General features: G+C 41.1%; 1 protein-coding gene across 1 annotated transcript in view; it reads right to left on the bottom strand.

The window, feature by feature from the left end:
• ZC3H12C (zinc finger CCCH-type containing 12C) overlaps positions 1-17,913 on the bottom strand; it is a 37,994-nt gene extending 20,081 nt beyond the window's left edge. The window contains exons 1-2 of the mRNA XM_054164517.1: positions 17,863-17,913; positions 3,646-4,409 (exon numbers count right to left, since the gene is read on the bottom strand). Of these exons, the coding sequence (XP_054020492.1) occupies positions 3,646-4,409; positions 17,863-17,913 (815 nt within the window). The remainder of the gene's footprint in view (positions 1-3,645; positions 4,410-17,862) is intronic.
• Positions 17,914-18,832: the final 919 nt, after the last annotated feature.

The following is an 18,832-nucleotide window of genomic DNA, read 5'->3' on the forward strand; positions in this document are numbered from 1 at the left end:
AGTGGTGGAACAGAATCACTACCCCAGACTTCCAGAAAGCAGACTTTAGCTGGCTGGAAAAATCACATGTGATACAGTCCTAGAAAGAAGAGAGGCACAAGCTGGTTGATTTTCAAGGATCACCTCTGGAAAGCTCAGGATTGGTGTACCCTGATGTGCAGGAAGCGAGGCAAAGGTGACAGGACAAGACCTTCCCTCAGCAGAGGAAACACTGGAACAGGGCATTGCCAAGCTGCTGAACCTTGATGGGATGTCCTCAAGGATGTTGTGGGAGCTTGCTAATGACATTGCAAGGTCAAACTTAGTAATCATTGAAAAGTTGTTGTGACTGGGGATGTTCCTAAGGACTAGAAGGGAGCACATATCCCTTCTATCTTAAAGGAAAGCAAGAAGGATAATTCAGGGAACTACAGACCGGTCAGTCTCAACTTGATCCCTGCTAAGTTAATGGTTAAATCCTCCTGGAAGCCCCTTCCTAACAAATTCTGTAGACTGGGTAAAGGTGACTGGGAACATGTTTGGCCAACCTCATAGCCTTCTATAGCGAGATGACTGGCTCAGACAATTAGGAAAGCAGTGGATGTTGTTTGCTGTGCCTTTAAGAAAGCTTTTGATGCATTCTCTTATACTCACTGACAAACTAATGAAGTATGGGCAAGATAAGGGGACAGAGAGGCAGACTGCAATCTCTCTGAACTGTTGCATGTAAAGGGTTATGATTACTGGCATAAAGTCCAGCTGGAGGCCACTCAGTACTGGTGTACCCCAGGAATTGCTACCAGGGCAAGTGCTGGTTAACATCTTTGTCAATGACCTAGATAACCTGACACAGTTTCCCTCAGCAAGTTTGCAGAGGTCACAATTTGGAGGAGTACATCGGAGAAGTGCACTGATATTCAGAGGAACCCCAAGATGGCAAATGGTCCTACAGGTACCTCAGTGAGCTCAACAGAGCCAATCTTCTGCCTGGGGAGCACTAAAACCAGGAATTGGTACTGGCTGGGGGCCAAACAACTGGAAAGCAGTTATTTTTGGAAGAAGGGTTTTTAGAAGGGGTTTTGGAGAACACCAAGATGACCACAAGCCAGCAATGTGCATTTACTGCACAGAAAGCCAGCATCCTCCTGAGCTGCATTAGAAAACGTGCTGACAGCAGGTCCCCCTCAGCGCACCCTTGGTGAGACAATTATGGAGCAGCTGGTGAATTTCTGGGCTCCCCAGTATAAGACAGACATTGACAAGTGAGACCTCACCTGGAATACTGCATCCAGTTTTGGGCTCCCCAGTTCAAGAGGGACAAGGATCTGCTGGAGAGAGTCCAATGGAGAGCTATAGGATGATTAAGGGACTGGAGCATGTGCCCTATGAAGAGAGGCTGAGAGCCCTGGGGCTTTTTAGTCTGGAGAAGAGAAGACTGAGAGGGGACTTAATAAATATTTATAAATATCTGAGGGCTGGGTGTCAAGAGGGAAGGGACAGGCTCTTCTCTGCTGCACCCTGTGATAGGACAAGGGGTAGTGGATATAAGCTGCAGCACAGCAGGTTCCACCTCCACATGAGGAGGAACTTCTTCACTGTGAGGGTCACAGAGCCCTGGAACAGGCTGCCCAGAGAGGTTGTGGAGTCTCCTTCTCTGCAGACTCATTTAGATGTGTTCCTGTGTGACCTGTGCTAGATTCTATTGTCCTGCTCTGGCAGGGAAGTTGGACTTGATCTTCAAAAGTCCCTTTCAACCCCCTGACATGCTGTGATCCTACAACATACGAAAAGAGCTGGGATTGGAGAAAAGAAGGCTCAAGGGGAATCTTATCCATGTATATAAATTACTGATGGGAAGGAATAAAGAGGACAGAAACTGACTTATCCCTGGTCTCCAGTGACAGGACAAGTAGAATACAAGAAATGTTGTTTAAACATCAAAAAAAAAAAAAAAAAAAGAAAAAAAAAAAAAGAAAAAAAAAAAAAGAAGATTTTCCTACAGTGAGGCCATTCAGACACTGGCACACAGAATATGTCATCTCCATCCTTGGAGACATTAAGACCCCAGCTTGACACGGCCTTGAACTGACACTGCTCTGTGCAAGGGTTTGGACTAGAAGATCTCCAAAAGTCCTTTCCAAACAGAATGATTCTGTGATTATATTGGTACAGTAAAGACCTGTGAATTCAGCTCTCAGATGCAGAAAGACTGCTATAGATAGTCTGTTTTAAGACCCTGTAGCATGCACAGGATGCACTCATATTTGACTCAGTTTATGTAGGTGGTCAAGAAAGTAAATTGAGCATAGGAAGGCAAATCCTAAATATTTAGACTAATAGCTGAATAAACATGAAGTGAAGTGACTGATCTGGAGCTACTTCTGGAATGTGTTCAGTGCAGTTTGTGGGAGAAATAGAACCTAGGTCCACCCACAAAGTCTGAGCTTGTGCTAACTAGCTAACACTTGCACAACTGTTTCAGATCCATGTGAAATACAATCCAAACACATTTAGAAGTCTCTAGATGATTTCTTGGTTGAGTACCAGAATAGTGTTTCTTCTACTGGACATAATTTACAGCAGAAGTTGAACAAAAAGATTAGGAATTACTCATCAGATAGAAAGAACTCACAGGAATCTTACACTAACAAAGAAGCAATAGCCTTTCTTTACCCTTGCTAACATATCTACTTAAATAAACAAAACTGATCATATTGACATAAATGATAGTCACAGTTAAAACCAAATTTTAATAGCCTCATTTAAAGGTAATTGACTTGATTAGGAGCTAAAAAGATCTGGGCCTTCAGCCCAGAAATGACTTGCACAAACTTTTATTACTAAGCCAATGAAAACCACATTGAGTCATCAGAAGACTAAAACTGACCTTTCTAAACCAGGGTGTTAGTAATCAGATAATCCTTATGAGCTACCCAATTAGTTACTAATCAATTTGTCATTTAATCATTTATATAGTCATAATAACCCCATCTCTCAGCATGTCTTTCTGTCATTTCATTCTATAATCACTAATGAAGCATGAACCTCCAGCCTTCCTACAGACAAGTTTCTTGCTATGCACCTAGGTGACGGTGGTCAGGATGGGTAAATGCTGAAGGTAAATGTGTCCTCTGTGCATAAGTGAAAGCCTAATGCACAGCAATCTTAGGAATTAATGGCAATAAAACCAAATTCCAAATCTGATAACCAAGACCAATTTTACTGACAGATCAGTCATTACAGACTAGCCTGCCATGGAGAAGTATCCCTTAAGCCTCTTAGTTCCAAATAACTTTTTCAATCTTAAGGAATCTTCTACTTGCTTTAACCTCCTGCATGTAACTGGACACAGCAGTTGCCTAAAGCAATGGCACCTACCAAAAACTGATTAAGTACTAGACTGGCAGTGTGAAGGAGAGATTTGATACCTGCCTACAAAAGGAGACCAGCATTACCCTATGATTGCTCTAACAGAGGTACGAACCACTGAACTCTTACAGACCTCCAGCCTGATTGCAAGACTGGCAGATTCTGTGGTCAATGAAGACACTTGTGACAGAACCTGTATATGGCTTTAAGCAATTATACCAAACACCAGGGTTTGAATGAGACAAGGCTGTTCTGTTTCCATTTCAATAAAAAAGCAAAAGCTTCATGGTCACATACCTCATTGCAACATTGCTGCCATCAATAACTATTGGTCTCAGGTTGTCACCATCCTCTGTCACATCCTCCTGCAGTGGAGACTCTGACCTCTGAGACTCTATGGAAGATGCTTCACGTATTACACTAGTGTTAGCATTAGTTACAGTCTGATCAGTCTCAGTTTTATTCCCAAGTTTGACAAGTTCTCCCAAAATATCATTTATTAAAGCATCAGTACCAAGTTTATTTAGTACAAGTTGAACCTGCTCTTCAGAATAACCCAATTTAAGTGCAAACTCCAGTTTGGTTTGATATTCTTTCACCACATCAGGGGGTTTTACTTCCTTAGGTACTATCTGAGCCTCTTCTATCCTAAAGTCTTGCAAGATTTCATTTCTTTTTAGTATATGAGGCTCTAAGCAAGGAGATCGGCACAGCTGTCGGTGAGTCTTAGGCAATAAATGTGATTCTGAAGCAGAATTATTCAGTCTCTCTGAATCATTATCAGAATTTGTGCTTTCTTCAGAGTCACAGCTGGAGCTTCCAGAATTCTCTTCAGATGCCTCCTTGTCTACATCTTCTTTCCTAGAATTAACCTTATCCATCGTCGGCTTCTCCGCCATTGACCAAGGTGCAATTGCATTTATTTGCGTGCCAGTGCTCCCCACATAAAGGTGGCCTAAGTCATGCCCCAGGTGATCCTTCAAGCCCATGAAGCTGCTGCATGTACTTGACTCCACTTTGCTGCTTTTCTTGTATTCCTGAATATAAAGTGTTCCGTATTCCTAAAGAGAGAACAAAAACGTTGCAACCGGTTACACAAATGACTTGGGTTTTTTGCTGCCTCCTCAGAACTGCCTTTACTCTCTCCCAATAGCGAAATAGGACTTCTTTCTTCTAACAAAACAAAAGGAAAACTTGTTCCCTAAGTGACATCCATAGCTAAGCAGATAAACAACTGATCATCTGTTGCCCGAGTGTATCATGCTTTCACTCAAACATGTCTAGAAATGGGTTTAGGAAGGAGTAGGAAACCAAACACTGCAAGTTTACCAACTATAACACAGAGAGAGAAGTCTTGTCATGAATTAAAGAAACCAAGGTATTTCTTCTGGCTTAAGACATTATTGTAACAACAACAAAAACAACCAACCCAACACCTCCCCTCCCACAATGCAGCTCTAAAATACAAGGACTAGAAAAGCTTTTAAAATTAGATAAACTTTCTGTTGAATAGAAGGAAATTAGAATAGTACCAGATTATCTGTCTCATTAAACAAATATAAACTATCATAAAATGAACTTGTAGCAGAAAATTATAGGCCCTAAAAGACTATTAGTTCAACTGAATATACTCTAAGTGTCTCTGAATTCTCTTATGTAGTGATCATTAAGTCAACACAGACTAACTGCTCTCAGTGGAGTGCTGTATTGCTAACACGTACAGCATTTAGACCTAAGGGCCAATAATGCCAATGGAAGTCTTTGCACTGACTGCAAAGGACAATTCATTAAGCCAACAAGCCAACACAATTGAAAGCTGACTTCAGCTCCTGGTCTAGACTTGTGCAAGCCTTTTACTGAATCAAAACTATAGATGTATAGTGGACCCTCTCCTGAAGGGTCAAACCCCAAAACATGCTCTAGTCCAGATAATGGGCTAAGCACCAGTGAATGTGCTAACCTGGTCAGTTCCTGGGATCCAGATGGTCCAGGCAAAATGTATAGCATGTGCAATTAACTTTGTAACACACCTATGAACTGTGTCTGTCCCTGGACGTGTTTGGATATGCCCCATCCTACAGGTCCAGTTATCAGGTTTCTGTGTTACCAAAGGGCATTGTCTTAGGACAGTATTTAAAGCAGCCAAGAAGTTAGGCAACTTGCCTTGTTCTCAGCCAGCAAGCAACAAGAGCCAAATGCTGCTGGAGTAGCAGCTGAAGGGCCTGCACTAACAGGCAAAAACTACACCCAGGCCTTGCATCTGGACCAAGGCAGAAAGGGGAAAAGCTCCAAGAGAATTGAATCCCAGAAGAGGCTACAGCCAGGCAACAGAGCACACAAGAGAGGCCCCCTAGCTCTCTCCGAGCCAAGGACTGCTCGGATTATAGCCACAGCATCTGGGAAGATACCAGACAGAGAAGCAAGCTGTGAGTAGCTGGCTGATTTGCCACAGGATCCCATTTGTGGGAAAACCACAGATCACAGCACCTGAATTTCCAATTGGAAATGTTAGATCTGCGCTAGACCTGTGCATTTAACTGCCTTTATATGTAGAATATAATACCCACAACCGAATAATTGAACCTGTAAATACACTGTGTAAATAAGTTACAGCGGTGTTTGAAGGTACCACCACCAGGAAATATTAATTGTAATACATATAAAAATATACATTTTATTGCAGACATGTACAAAGAATGGAAGAAGAAAAGCTCCAATTCTCTGGATGTCATACACTCGCCACACGAGTCTTTCTGGAGACTTTCACATAACCATAGCTACATAGAAGTTAGTTACTTAATTTCATCACAAGGATTACTTCCACAATCTACATTTAAAGGCAAATTGTTATTTCTTTTCCCTATTCTGTTCTTTTGAACAGGAATTTTTGCCAAGTGCCTCAGTAAAGACAGTAAATGAAATTATTTCTTGTAGATAAAAACAGACCACTTGGACCAATGGTACTGCAAGCTCACCATGAAAAAGAAGAATTTATGTTAAGGGAAGGCTATGAAACAAAGAGGTCTTTCACACTTCTTTTCTTGCAAGGCAGGACGTAAAAGCAACAGAGAGAGGCAAAGGACTTCACTTGAACTTGACAGATACATTACAGACAAAGATTTCATCAAGGAGGATATACTGAGACATAATGCTATGTCAATCAGAATCTAATAAAAAATTACAAGTATGTCTCACAAACAGCCAAAAATCTCCATTAGCAAACGCATCGACTTCCCATTCCCTTAGAGATTAGTATTTAGAAATGACTTGGCATTTTTAAAAGATGGTGTTCTTTCCTCTTCTTGGGATCAAGATCTGAGAGAGCACACAGGAAATTCACATAAACTTAAGACTAGCAAGGATCAAGCAAAAAAATCCAATCCACGACTCACTGAAAGCAAACTCTAGAGGTACTGAGTATCAAGACATCAGCACTGTGGTGGAGCTTTTTAGTCATGGGGCAGAAAAACCACTTAAATAAATGAGCAAACAAACAGGTGAATCTATCACCAGCACTTTCATCTCCAACACCTTAAACCAACCAAAACTGAGAGGAAAATGCTCCAAAGTTTTATTTAAACCTGACCTTGTTAGAAGGCAGCAGGGCTGTAATTCTCAGGCAGTAACTGATCAATTAACATTACTGTCTCTTAACTCAAAGCTTTAGGATTTCAAGCAACATCACAGATTAAACACATGAGAATATAGGAAATAAACCTTTCCACACAACGGTTTATTAACTAATGTAATGTGCTCAAGAGCACAGTGCTAGCAACAAACCACAAGAATATCCCAATGAAAGGATACAGTTAAAAAAACCAACACTGTGGTGGGTGTGGAGGTGGTGGAGTCACCATCACTGGAGGTGTTTAGGAAGAGACTGGATGGGGCGCTTGGTGCCACGGTTTAGTTGATTAGATAGCATTGGATGATAGGTTGGACTTGATGATCTCAAAGGTCTTTTCCAACCTGGTTAATTCTATTCTATTCTATTTGCACTTTCATCTCCAACACCTTAAACCAACCAAAACTGAGAGGAAAATGCTCCAAAGTTTTATTTAAACCTGACCTTGTTAGAAGGCAGCAGGGCTGTAATTCTCAGGCAGTAACTGATCAATTAACATTACAGTCTCTTAACTCAAAGCTTTAGGATTTCAAGCAACATCACAGATTAAACACATGAAAATATAGGAAATAAACCTTTCCACACAACGGTTTATTAACTAATGTAATGTGCTCAAGAGCACAGTGCTAGCAACAAACCACAAGAATATCCCAATGAAAGGATACAGTTAAAAACCCAACACTGTGGCCTTCACAGAACCAACACATACACAAAATAATAATCATCAAAAAAATCTCAAACAAGAAACCCCTATTGGAAGCACGGCTGCTTAGCAACCAGCCTGTAGTTGCTAGGATGCACTCCTTTAACATACCATCATGAATACTAGCACAGCGAAAGAATAATTTGGTATGAACAAAAGCCCATGAAAGAGAGCGGGACTTAAGTGCGTCTGGTTTCCCCTCAGAGAACAATGCAGCTGCCAAACCGATCTGGAAGCCCCGACATCATTGTTCCACCAACCCCACAATCTGCTCTGACTTGAGGAAGTCTAGTTAATGGGCAACACTTTTAAGCTGGACTGAAAAGTTGAGCTGACTCATGTACCGCCACTGCAGAATACGGGGAGATAATGGGTCACTGCCTAAATCCGTGTACTGTGAAATGTCATTTTAGTATTGAACTCAAAGTAGAAGGAGGCTTCTTTTTTTTTTTTTTTTGGAAGGGGAGGGGGAAGAGGAGGTTGCATATTAAGAGCATGGAATAAACAAAGCCTGAAGTGCATAGATCAGAAAGAGGATTAATTTTTTTTTTTTTAGTGTTAGTTAAAATAATACTTAAGTCACTATCCAATCGCTTCTTCCTTGAAGTTTAAGTGCTTTACAGCAACTACACTCCTAACACCCTCCACTGGGATTCAAAGCAGTCACTAGCATATGCATGTGTCTGAAGATCAGGCATTATATGAAGCATACTTTAGACAATTTGCACATCAACTGCATATGAAAAAATGACTATAAATCAAGCTTTGTCCATTGTTGGGAATGTATACATAATCAGGCTTGCATCTATCTGCTTTAAGTCACCTGTCAGTCTTCATCATGATCCAATAGTTTTGCCCAGAACTCTACTCTTTTTCAGAAACTACTTAAAGAGCAGACTCATAACAGCAGCAGCTTTAAAATCTGATACTGACATATAGTCACCACATTATTGCTTTAAAAGACTAGTTTGAATTCTGTTTACACTGTAAGTCCAAAGCTAAAGATTTCCAGGAGTTTTGCATAAGTAGTAGTCTGTTCCTGGCATACAAATGGTACTTATTGCCAGTAAAGTTTTTTACAGTGTCTGTGAACTCTGCACACTGTATTTGCGGCCAGCAGCATCTCTCAGAAACCCTACACCGTGGAGTGCCCAACATGATGTCCTTTATGAGATTCATTGATTAGAACCATGAAAATCAGATGTCACTGCTGAATGCTGCTGGAATTGATTATTTTATCTTGATTTGTTTAGTGAAGAGCAATGTGCCAGCCAGCCTACTGGAGCGAATTTGTATTCCCAATAATCACTAGTGTACCTATATATAGGACAACGCTCACAAGACCAGAAAAGGTCACACCAGATGAGAACAACTCCTTGCACTCTTTATTTACAAGGAGCTCTCATTACACACACATGGATTTACAGCAATACAATGTACTATAGCTAAGAAAAATATCGTCTACAAAAGCCTGACTCCACTGAGAGGCAAAAAACTCTTCTCAAGGAAGTCTTCAACTTTTGAGTATGCTCAGCATGGCTGAGTAACAGAATTTGTATTTGTGAAAAAGTTACTAAAATGAGTAACTCCCAACCAAGAAAGGTTTATTAGAGTAAGTTTTTACCTGCAGCCTGTTTAAAACTACAGTATTTCACACTAGGTTCATTGTTAAAGGCCTAAAATACTGTATTACTGAGTTAAAGACATTCATCAAGGATAAATGTAATACTTCAGTTGAGCACTGTGCTACTACATTGTAGAAGTGTAAACTTCTCTCCTTTCTTAGAAGTCATTGCTATTTTCCACTAACCACTAACAAAAACAAGCTCATTAATCCACCTTCACAGAAACCAAGTATTTCTCAAGGGCATATGGGCAAGTAGCTCATCTAATCTTTTAATGTGTAGTCAGAATATTTTCCACTTACAATTGAGCACAAGAGAAGCAATTTAATGCAAATTTAGTGTGGAGAGGAAAATAACAAGGAGTAAAAGTGTCATGTGGCACAGTAGAACAGAAATGATTCTCAAAAGATCATCTAAAGTTTCTGAAGGTGCATTCTACAGTGCAAGCGCTGAGCATGCTTTCATGCAAGCAGACTTTTTCCTAAGTCTTCTAAACACAAAATGGAAAATGCTGACATCACAGTTTGTTGAAACATTATTATTACTTGTCACAAAGAGGAGCGCAGAGCTGACGAGAAAAGAAAAAACAGGAATGAATGTATCAGTTACCCAAATGATAAAGATGCTGCAACAATGCAAATAAAATAATGAATATGTAATAAATACCTACTGCTGTAGTTTCTATGTATTTAATTACCATTGTATTTCAGCGAATGCTGTTGTCTGCATCATTCTATCCAACAAAGGAAGGATGTCCCATTGAACAGATTGGTTAATGCTCTGGGGCAACAGATGTCTACTGGAACTGCAGGAGACCAGCAACTGGTGGCCTGCCCATCTTCTGAAAACTTTCAATAGACTCATGCATATGTTCACACAATAGGGCATGTGGTAGAAATGCAAACCTCTTTTTAACCCTTTTATATGCTCTCTTTCCCTCTCAACTGATATATGAAGGTCTTTGTTTTGTTTTGTGTTTTTTTTTCTTTCCGGGATCCTTGGAACACAGGCTCACAGAGCATACAGTGTTTGTTCTTCAGCCTAACATCTGAACTCAAAACACAAAGTAAAAAGGGATTAGAAACTTTATCAAAATAGCCAGGCTGGAAACTTTGATAGGAAGATGCTCCCATTGGAGAACATCCTAATGTTCTATCTTGCACTACAGTATCTTCAGAGAGCCCCCAGTGGAGGTCTTTCCCTTTTCAGAAACAGAGGAAATTTCACCCATTGTATGGTGGCAGATTTTTTCTAAAGCTTTTTACACCAGTCACAAATTGAAGTAAAAAATAGTTTTTTTTGGGGGGAAAAAAGAAAGAAAAAAAAAAGGGGGGGGGAAGGTAAATAACTATAACTTCAAGTTGAAACCTCCCATTCTTCCTGGGGGGCTAGAGAATTAGTCCTGTTGATAGCTACCGCCTACCATGTTCAAAGTCTGTGAAACACACCATTACTGACGCTTTCGAAAGTTCCTTACTAGAAAGCACTGGGTGAGATCATTGCTCTTCTATATACTTATTCTTCAGACATACCTGGTTTTCTTTCCCTCTCTTTCCAAGAGACACCCCAAGTGTACAAACCTCAGCCGACACACATGCTAGCTCGGTTGTCCAAACGCAAACTGATAACGCCGCAACACCAGAAGGGTGAAACTTCCCGGTTCTGCAGAGAGAAGCCCCAATACTTACGTTCGCTGGAAAACACACAGACATTGGCTTCTTGTAGCTGTTCCAGAAGCAACTCCTTAACACGATTTCAGCTGCAGACTTCAGGCAAGCAAGCAGAACAATGAATGGACGAACAGATGGACCCGTGATGTCTTTGCTTAACCTATTACTGAGCGGACACGGAGCCAATCACGACCCGCGGAGCTCACAATTAGTTGGCTGGGCAGATGCAAGGCAACCTCCCCACCCTGCATCAGGTTTGGAGGTTTCTAAGATAAGCAAGTTGATGTCATTCTCAGGGTCTGCCCCGGGCAGCATGTGTATTAACGAGGGGTGTGCAGCAACAATAGGCCATACAAAAGAGACTAGCAGGCAGCTGCTGTATGAGAGCCAGAGTCATTAGGGAGCAGGCTGCCAACAAGAAACACCTGGCTTGGGCAGACTTCAGCTTCTCTTCATTGTTTCTAATTCATGAAACAAAGAAAGGAATTATTTTTAAGTAGTAAAAGTTGTGAGTTCCTATTAAAATGTATCAGTCTTAAGGGATATAATCCCTTCTATTATAGAAACAAAAAGTTCTTTGTAAGGAAAAATATTAAGAAATAAATCTATCAGTAGCTATTGTAGTCCCCTTTTCTTGTTAGCAAAATGAGTCATATTGGTATAAAGTGCGAAGAGGTATGAAAAGAGTCCACCCTAAACACTGAAATCTAGTCAGAAACTTGCTTTCTGAATTTCCTGACACTTGTACATCAGTCAACAAATATAATGAACTTGCATTTACATACAACTCTAACAGAGTACTTGTGGGTAATTTCAATGGAAGGTGAAACTAGTGAAACTAAACCAGCATAATATTAATATGTGAAATGATGGATGTTTTAAGTAGTGGCATTGAAACATTAGGGCACTTCATAGAAAGGAACAATGAACCACTCTTTTGTTCTGGAGTCACGTTTGTTTGTGACACAACTACTTTCCCTTTTATTCCAAAGATCTGTTCTAGATGTCCAGACCTTCCTGCCTCTTTACAGTGATGAAATATTTGAGCAGAAGTCAGGAGCTGGGCCATAGCCAGCTTTTTATGGGAAGTTTGTTATTTTTTATTGAAGTAAGCAACATAGAAACATGAACTCCGGTCCATGCCTCTCCTCACTGCCCAACATTTCAAACACCCCCACGCCCTGCGATACACACATGTAGCAGTACAATACGAGCAAGGTTTGATGCCTGATAAAAATAAATAAATAATGGAGCAATGTAGGCTAATAAAATAAAAAAGTTGCTGCTGCTGCTTCTGGTGACTTCAGTGTAGACAACTCGTGACAGAGAAGGAGGATATACTACTTTTGCAAACAAATGACTATTAGAAAAGCATATTTACTGAACTTCAGCATTATTACATGATTAAAACCACAGAGGCAGCTGCCCTCCTCTGCTTGGGAGGGCAGGTGATCTGCTGGGAAACATCTACTGTGATTTAAAAGAAGAAAATGAAAATAAGTTTGTTAGACCTGTTTTAAGTAATATCCCAGGATATTAAGTCATTTCAAGACATGGCTTAATGGTGATGGTGGTGTTAGGTCAATGGCTGGACTCAATGACCTCAGAGGTCTTTTCCAACAGAAATAATTCTATGATTCACCATAGTAAATGGAATCCCACACCATCATGTACCCAGATATTAAGCTGTAAAGCAGAAACCCCCAACTATAGTTTCTCTGCACTGTCCATTGAACACTCCTAAGAACAACTACTAACACTATTTTGGGGCTTTTAAGTCAGAGGCAGGAGACTCCTTACTAATTTCTGCCACTGCGAACACAAAGAGTAAGAGAAAGCTACCCAAGAGCACAGTGGGATGCCTGATCTCCAGCACTGGATTAAGCCTCTTTGCAAACAGCAAATAAAAGCAGTGATCTGAAAAAGCTAATCAGTCCCTGCTGTGGTATTTAGACTACCTCAGTTGCTGGTATTGGATAATGTTAAGCATATTAAAACTTCTGTAAGCAAAATAAGAAGCCCATCCAGTTCACCTATCTCCAAGAACTGCCCTTAAAAGCAAGCAGGATCACTTGGCTAGTCTTCAGCTGAGTATCTCCCCAACTAGAACCAGGCACTTCTTTTGCAATAGCAGAAATAATTGTTTTGCTGAGTATGATACCCTCTATGTACATCCATAAGAAACTGAGACCTCCATAGCACTGAAGCACTGCATTTATGCCTCTACAAGAACAGCTAGGGCAAGCAATCTGCCTCAAAAAGGAGGCTGTAAAAAATTTACTTGTAAAGACCAGCTCCTTCAATGTCTTTTATAATAACAGTAAGAATACTCCCAACTCCAGCCCAAATAACTCTCGATACTCCAAGTGAACCAGGTCTAAACTTTAGTTGCAGATTAATGTCCATGCTGCAGCACTGGCTATGACCAAAGTGAGAACAGACACATTCTGAAGACTTATGTTATAGTGTTTAATTTACAGAAAATATTCTAGCAAGCTGCAGCTGCATGAATTAAGACACTTTGTGATTCTACCTTAAACTAGCTACCTGTTCTGTAATTATCCTATTCAGTATCTTTATTGATGATCTAGATGAGGGGATTGAGTCTACCATTAGAAAGTTTGCAGAGGACACCAAGTTGGGAGCAGATGTTGATCTGCTGGAGGTTAGAAGGGCTCTCCAGAGGGTCCTTGACATGCTGGACAGATGGGCAGAGTCCAACATGATGGCATTTAACAAGTCCAAGTGCTGGGAGCTCACTTTGGCCACAACAACCCTATGCGGTGCTACAGGCTGGGGAAAGAGTGGCTGGAGAGCTGCCAGGCAGAAAGGGACCTAGGGGTACTGGTTGATAATAGGCTGAGCATGAGCCTGCAGTGTGCCCAGGTAGCCAAGAAGGCCAATGGCATCCTGGCCTGTATCAGAAACAGTGTGGCCAGCAGGAGCAGGGAGGTCATTGTGCCCCCGTACTCAGCACTGGTTACGCCACAACTTGAGTACTGTGTCCAGTTCTGGGCCCCTCAGTTTAAGAAGGACATTGAGACACTTGAACGTGTCCAGAGAAGGGCAATGAGGCTGGTGACAGGCCTTGAGCACAAGCCCTATGAGGAGAGGCTGAGCAAGCTGGGGTTGTTTAGCCTGGAGAAGAGGAGGCTCAGGGGAGACCTTCTTGCTCTCTACAACTACCTGAAGGGAGGTTGTAGCCACGTGGGCACTGGTCTCTTCTCCCAGGCAACCATCACCAGAACAAGAGGACACAGTCTCAAGCTGTACCAGGGGAGGTTTAGGCTCAAGGTGAGGAGAAAGGTCTTCACAGAGAGAACTATTTGCCATTGGAATGTGCTGCCCAGGGAGGTGGTGGAGTCACCGTCCCTGGAGGAGTTCAAAAAAGGACTGGACATGGCACTTGGTGCCATGGTTCATTTGTCATGAGGTGTTGGGTGATATGTCGGACTTGATGATCTCTGAGGTCTTTTCCAACCTTATTGATTCTATGAGTCTATCTTCTTAGCTCTTCTCTAAAAGAAGGTGGGCTGTCCACAATTTACAAGGTGTTGGATCATTCACTTAATCATGCTTGTGATGACAGAGAAGCATTCACATTAAGGTTTAACCAGTATACAAGGCTTCCTTCTGGGAATGGTGAGCTCAACAAATAAACCTTAGCAAGAAACATCTGTGGTATGCTGTAACAGCATCACTTTAAGGTACACAGTGCAAATGGATAAAGCAAGTACTACTTCTTGTGCCAAACCCTCCAAATTTAGCAACCTGACTTAGTTCCGCAATCTCTATACCTTACCATATCTAAACCAGAAGGAGTCATTAAGTTAAAATCACTCATTAATACACAACAAACATAACACCTCTTCAGAGTTCTGGTCTTGGGACACAAAAGCCTATGCAAGCTATAAAAAACCCTATTTTCGTGGCTCCTAGAGATGGGACATCATGCACAGTGCTCCTCAAGTCCCTAATACCACTTGATTAAACAGCAGAGCAGAACAAGATCCTGAATTGGCTGGAGGTAATAGGCTCAGGAACTTCATGGAAGGAGATTTTGGAATGGTACACAACAAGGTGATGGGATGCTGCAGAGAGACACAGACCAGAGTGTCCCCCCACCCCAACTGCCCAGTTTGGTATGAAACACACGCATGGGAGGATCAGAAAGACCAAAGTAGAGAGAGCTAGAGCAGCTGGGAAATTCAGACAGCATAGGCTGAACATTAGGGAAGCACTACTACAAGGGAAAATAAAACCCAACCAACACTAAAAACCCCCACAATAACATAAAAGCTGCTAGTTCCAGCCAACTCTTGTTTGAAACACACTGAAAACAAAGACTTATTTAAAAAGAAATTATTTTATGCCAGCATACAAAACAGTCATTCTGCAACTCAAGTGGCATTATTGCAGCAATTAGAAAGACAACTTGTCCCATTAAAGTATTTCATTATCTTTTATTGTAGGACTTTATGCTAAGCCTCCAGTAATGTGCTGTGCATCTGCAAGAATACGATGAACAATTTAAATCAATCATACACAATTGTATTTGTGAAACAGAAATGAAGGTGGCATGCTACAGACAAAACTCACTGCTGTGCCATTGCAAAACATCCTACCTTTGCTGTTGGACTTGGGAGCTCTACAGGAGGTGCTTGTCTTTAAAATTATGAGGTGGTAATGCAACAGAAATTCTTCTTTTCTAGTCAGTATGTGAAGAGATGCAAATTATCTTCTTTGAAAGAATAGTAAATGGTGCTCCAGACTGTGTCTACACACAGCCATAAAAAAAACACCCCAAAGCAACCACCACTATGCAGCCATATAGAGGAGAGTGGAATAAATGACCAGTGAAAAGTGCCTAGGACTCAGAAAGACAACTGATATGATAAAGATCAGTAATGCTTTGCCTAGAAAACAGTTAGGTTGCTGGGTTTTTAACAAAGCCTATTTAAAAAGAATCAACTGTATTTTCAAGTGCAGCATTGATCTCTAGGGAAAAAAAACCAATGTGCATTTTCAAATGCATTAAAGCAAAGCAGCAAGGAGTTCTTTCACTCTTTAAAGGAAGACTCAGCTGCCTGTAGTTACCCCTAAAGTTTAAAAAGGCAGAGATGTATTTTCCAGCAGGCTGTCACCTTTGAAGTAAGTTAGAAGGTTTCTAGCATTATCCCATTAGATGACCAGTACTGACTGCATGCAAGACTTGAGCAAACCATTCAAACCATTGTTTTGAAGATAAAAGGAAACCCCTAAGTTTTACCATAGGTAGTGACTACTTTTGGGCTAACCATGGGTATAAACACATCTGTGGGTAGACAATGGCTATGACCGTGACCTGTTTGTTATGACAAGGTGCCCGCCTGCAGCTGCACCTAACTGCACAACCCACCTCTGTTAGTAGTCCAAACAGGCTTGAGGCACCCCAGCCAACCACACAGAATAAAGCAGCATTCTCAAACAGCTAGCATCATCCATCAGTACCACACTGAGAAGTAGCTCCTGAAATGACATGTTATTTTCTGAAGCAAAGATCTTAATTTTGGAAGTGGATTATTTTGATTATGTGACTAAATTAAAAGCTGCTATGTTTACCTAAGAGGGCAATGAAAAAGTAGCCATCTCAGCACTGTAACTTCAAACCTCCATTTCAAGCATGGATTCCTAAGCAATGCTCCTTCCAGAGTTATCACAGAATCACTGAGATTGGAAGAGACCTTTAGCAGTCGTCTGGTCAAGCAGGGCCACCTAGAGCCAGTTGCCCAGAATCCTGAATAGCTCCAAGGACGGAGATTTCACAACCTCCTAGGGAATTTGTGCCAGTGCTTGGTCACCCTCCCAGTAAGAAAGGGTTTCCTGAAAAGCAGACTGTTTCATTTCTTTACTAATTTTATGATTTATGAATTGAAGCAGAGACACTGAGAAAACATGCTAGGCAAAAAAATAGTTTCCAGGAATGCACATTAGATTTGGTATCTTCCCACTTTCAGAATGAGTCACACTGCTGTTTGGATGCTTTCTGAGTGTGACAATTTGAACAGTGTAATTAACTTTCCCTGTGACAATATTGGGTGGATGGACAATGCCTACAACTGTACAAAGTGGATGCCACCATGCTTAGCAAAGTACTTTTATTCAAATTTGTCCTGTCACGAGAAAGTCCTCTAACAAAACTAACATGGTTATGTGGAAAAGCAGTATTCTATTCATTTAAATACAAATTTAAGAGACTTAGCTAGTCAACCTAGCATCTTTTCTCTGTGCAACAGACTATTATTAAGAGTCTGAAAAGCTCATCAGAGGAAAATAGGCCTCTCAAACTGTCTAGCGACATGGCCAGGTTGCGTTTCAGGTCATGCTGCTGGCAACACAGCTCCATAATCTCCAAGGTTCCTGGATGGAGTTCAAGGTGTTGGTTGGACTGAGTGTCACCTAAATGGCTTCACAGGGTTATGCTTATTTGAGAGACAATTCCAGTGCCTGTAACACATGGCTGCAGTTGTCATTTTGAACTGGAGGCTTCTAGGAGAGCTGCCAGCAGTGTTTTTTTCTGCGAGACTTTCAGCCTTGCCATTTACTCTCTACTGGGATGAAAGAGCCAGAGAATGCATTAAGGTCCAATTTTCTACCTGTATTTAGTAAGCTAAGAATCAGAGAAGACAAAGATGGTCATGCAGTTTGTTGAGGCACATTTAGTGTATAACAATTTCTTACTTTCTGGAGAAACCTTTAATAGACCTGAAAAGTAGTAACAATAACCAGATCTTACAGGACACAGGTTACTGTAGCTGCAAATCCAGGCTCAAAAATAAATAGAAAGAAAATAACTACACAGAACTCTGTCTTACTACTTGTCATTTAGGTAAGGCTTTTCTTCAGACTTACTTCATCCCTGAACTCCGGAGAGACCACCAGGAATTCTCCACACTGAACCATGCACACCAGACTTCGAATCCTTACATTTGATACATTAATAAAATAGGTTATTAAGCAGAAGTGAGCAAGCTAATATCAGAAAAAACCCCAAACTGTTAGTGATTTCACATAATTTTTGTAGGCCTTCAGAGCAATTTCATTCTGAGCTCAGAAGTTTACAACTTTTAAATTAGAAATTAGTATGGGATGCCAAATTTCCTTATATTTAGTCTCCACTTTATGATTATGATTTTTTTAAGTTGGAAAGCCAAATATGTTTTTGTTCTGTGAATATCTGCACAGATTCCTTCAGTAAGGTTAACATTTCAAGTCCTTGTCGGCCTCCAGAGCTTGTATTTGACTTTTCAGAGTCCCATCTTGCCATGAAATTGATCTAACAATGACAGATACAAATGGGAAGACTTGATTAAGAACTGATGATACTATTAACATTCACGCTAAAGTAGTTTAGTTTGGAAGGGATCTCAGAAGGTCAGCTAGTCCAACAAACTCCCATACAACACAAGCTCAGCTACAATAGGTTGCTCAGTGCCTTTTCCAAGTCAACTTCTGCACATCTCCAAGGCCGATGATTCCACAACCTCTTCAGGCATCTGTCCCAGTGTTTAGTATCCTCATGGTGACATTTTTCTTCATCTCCAACCAGAAATTCTCATAACTTGTGACTGCAGTCCATTGTCCTTTTGCTGCATGCCTCCAAGTAGAGTACTTTCTCTTCTCTATACCCTCACATTTTGCAGCTGAAGACAGCAGCAAGATCTCCCTTAGTCTTCTCTCAGTAAGGCTGAAGAAATTCAGTTCTTACTCTCTCCTTGTGTGCGAAGTACTTCAACCTCCTCATCACCCTGGTAGCCATCCACTGGACTTGCTCCAGTAAGTTGGTGTCTTCTCCTGTCTGTCAGAGACCAAAAATGGACAC

The sequence above is a fragment of the Dryobates pubescens genome, chromosome 10 (genome assembly GCF_014839835.1).
Source record: "Dryobates pubescens isolate bDryPub1 chromosome 10, bDryPub1.pri, whole genome shotgun sequence".
Lineage (NCBI taxonomy): Eukaryota > Metazoa > Chordata > Aves > Piciformes > Picidae > Dryobates > Dryobates pubescens.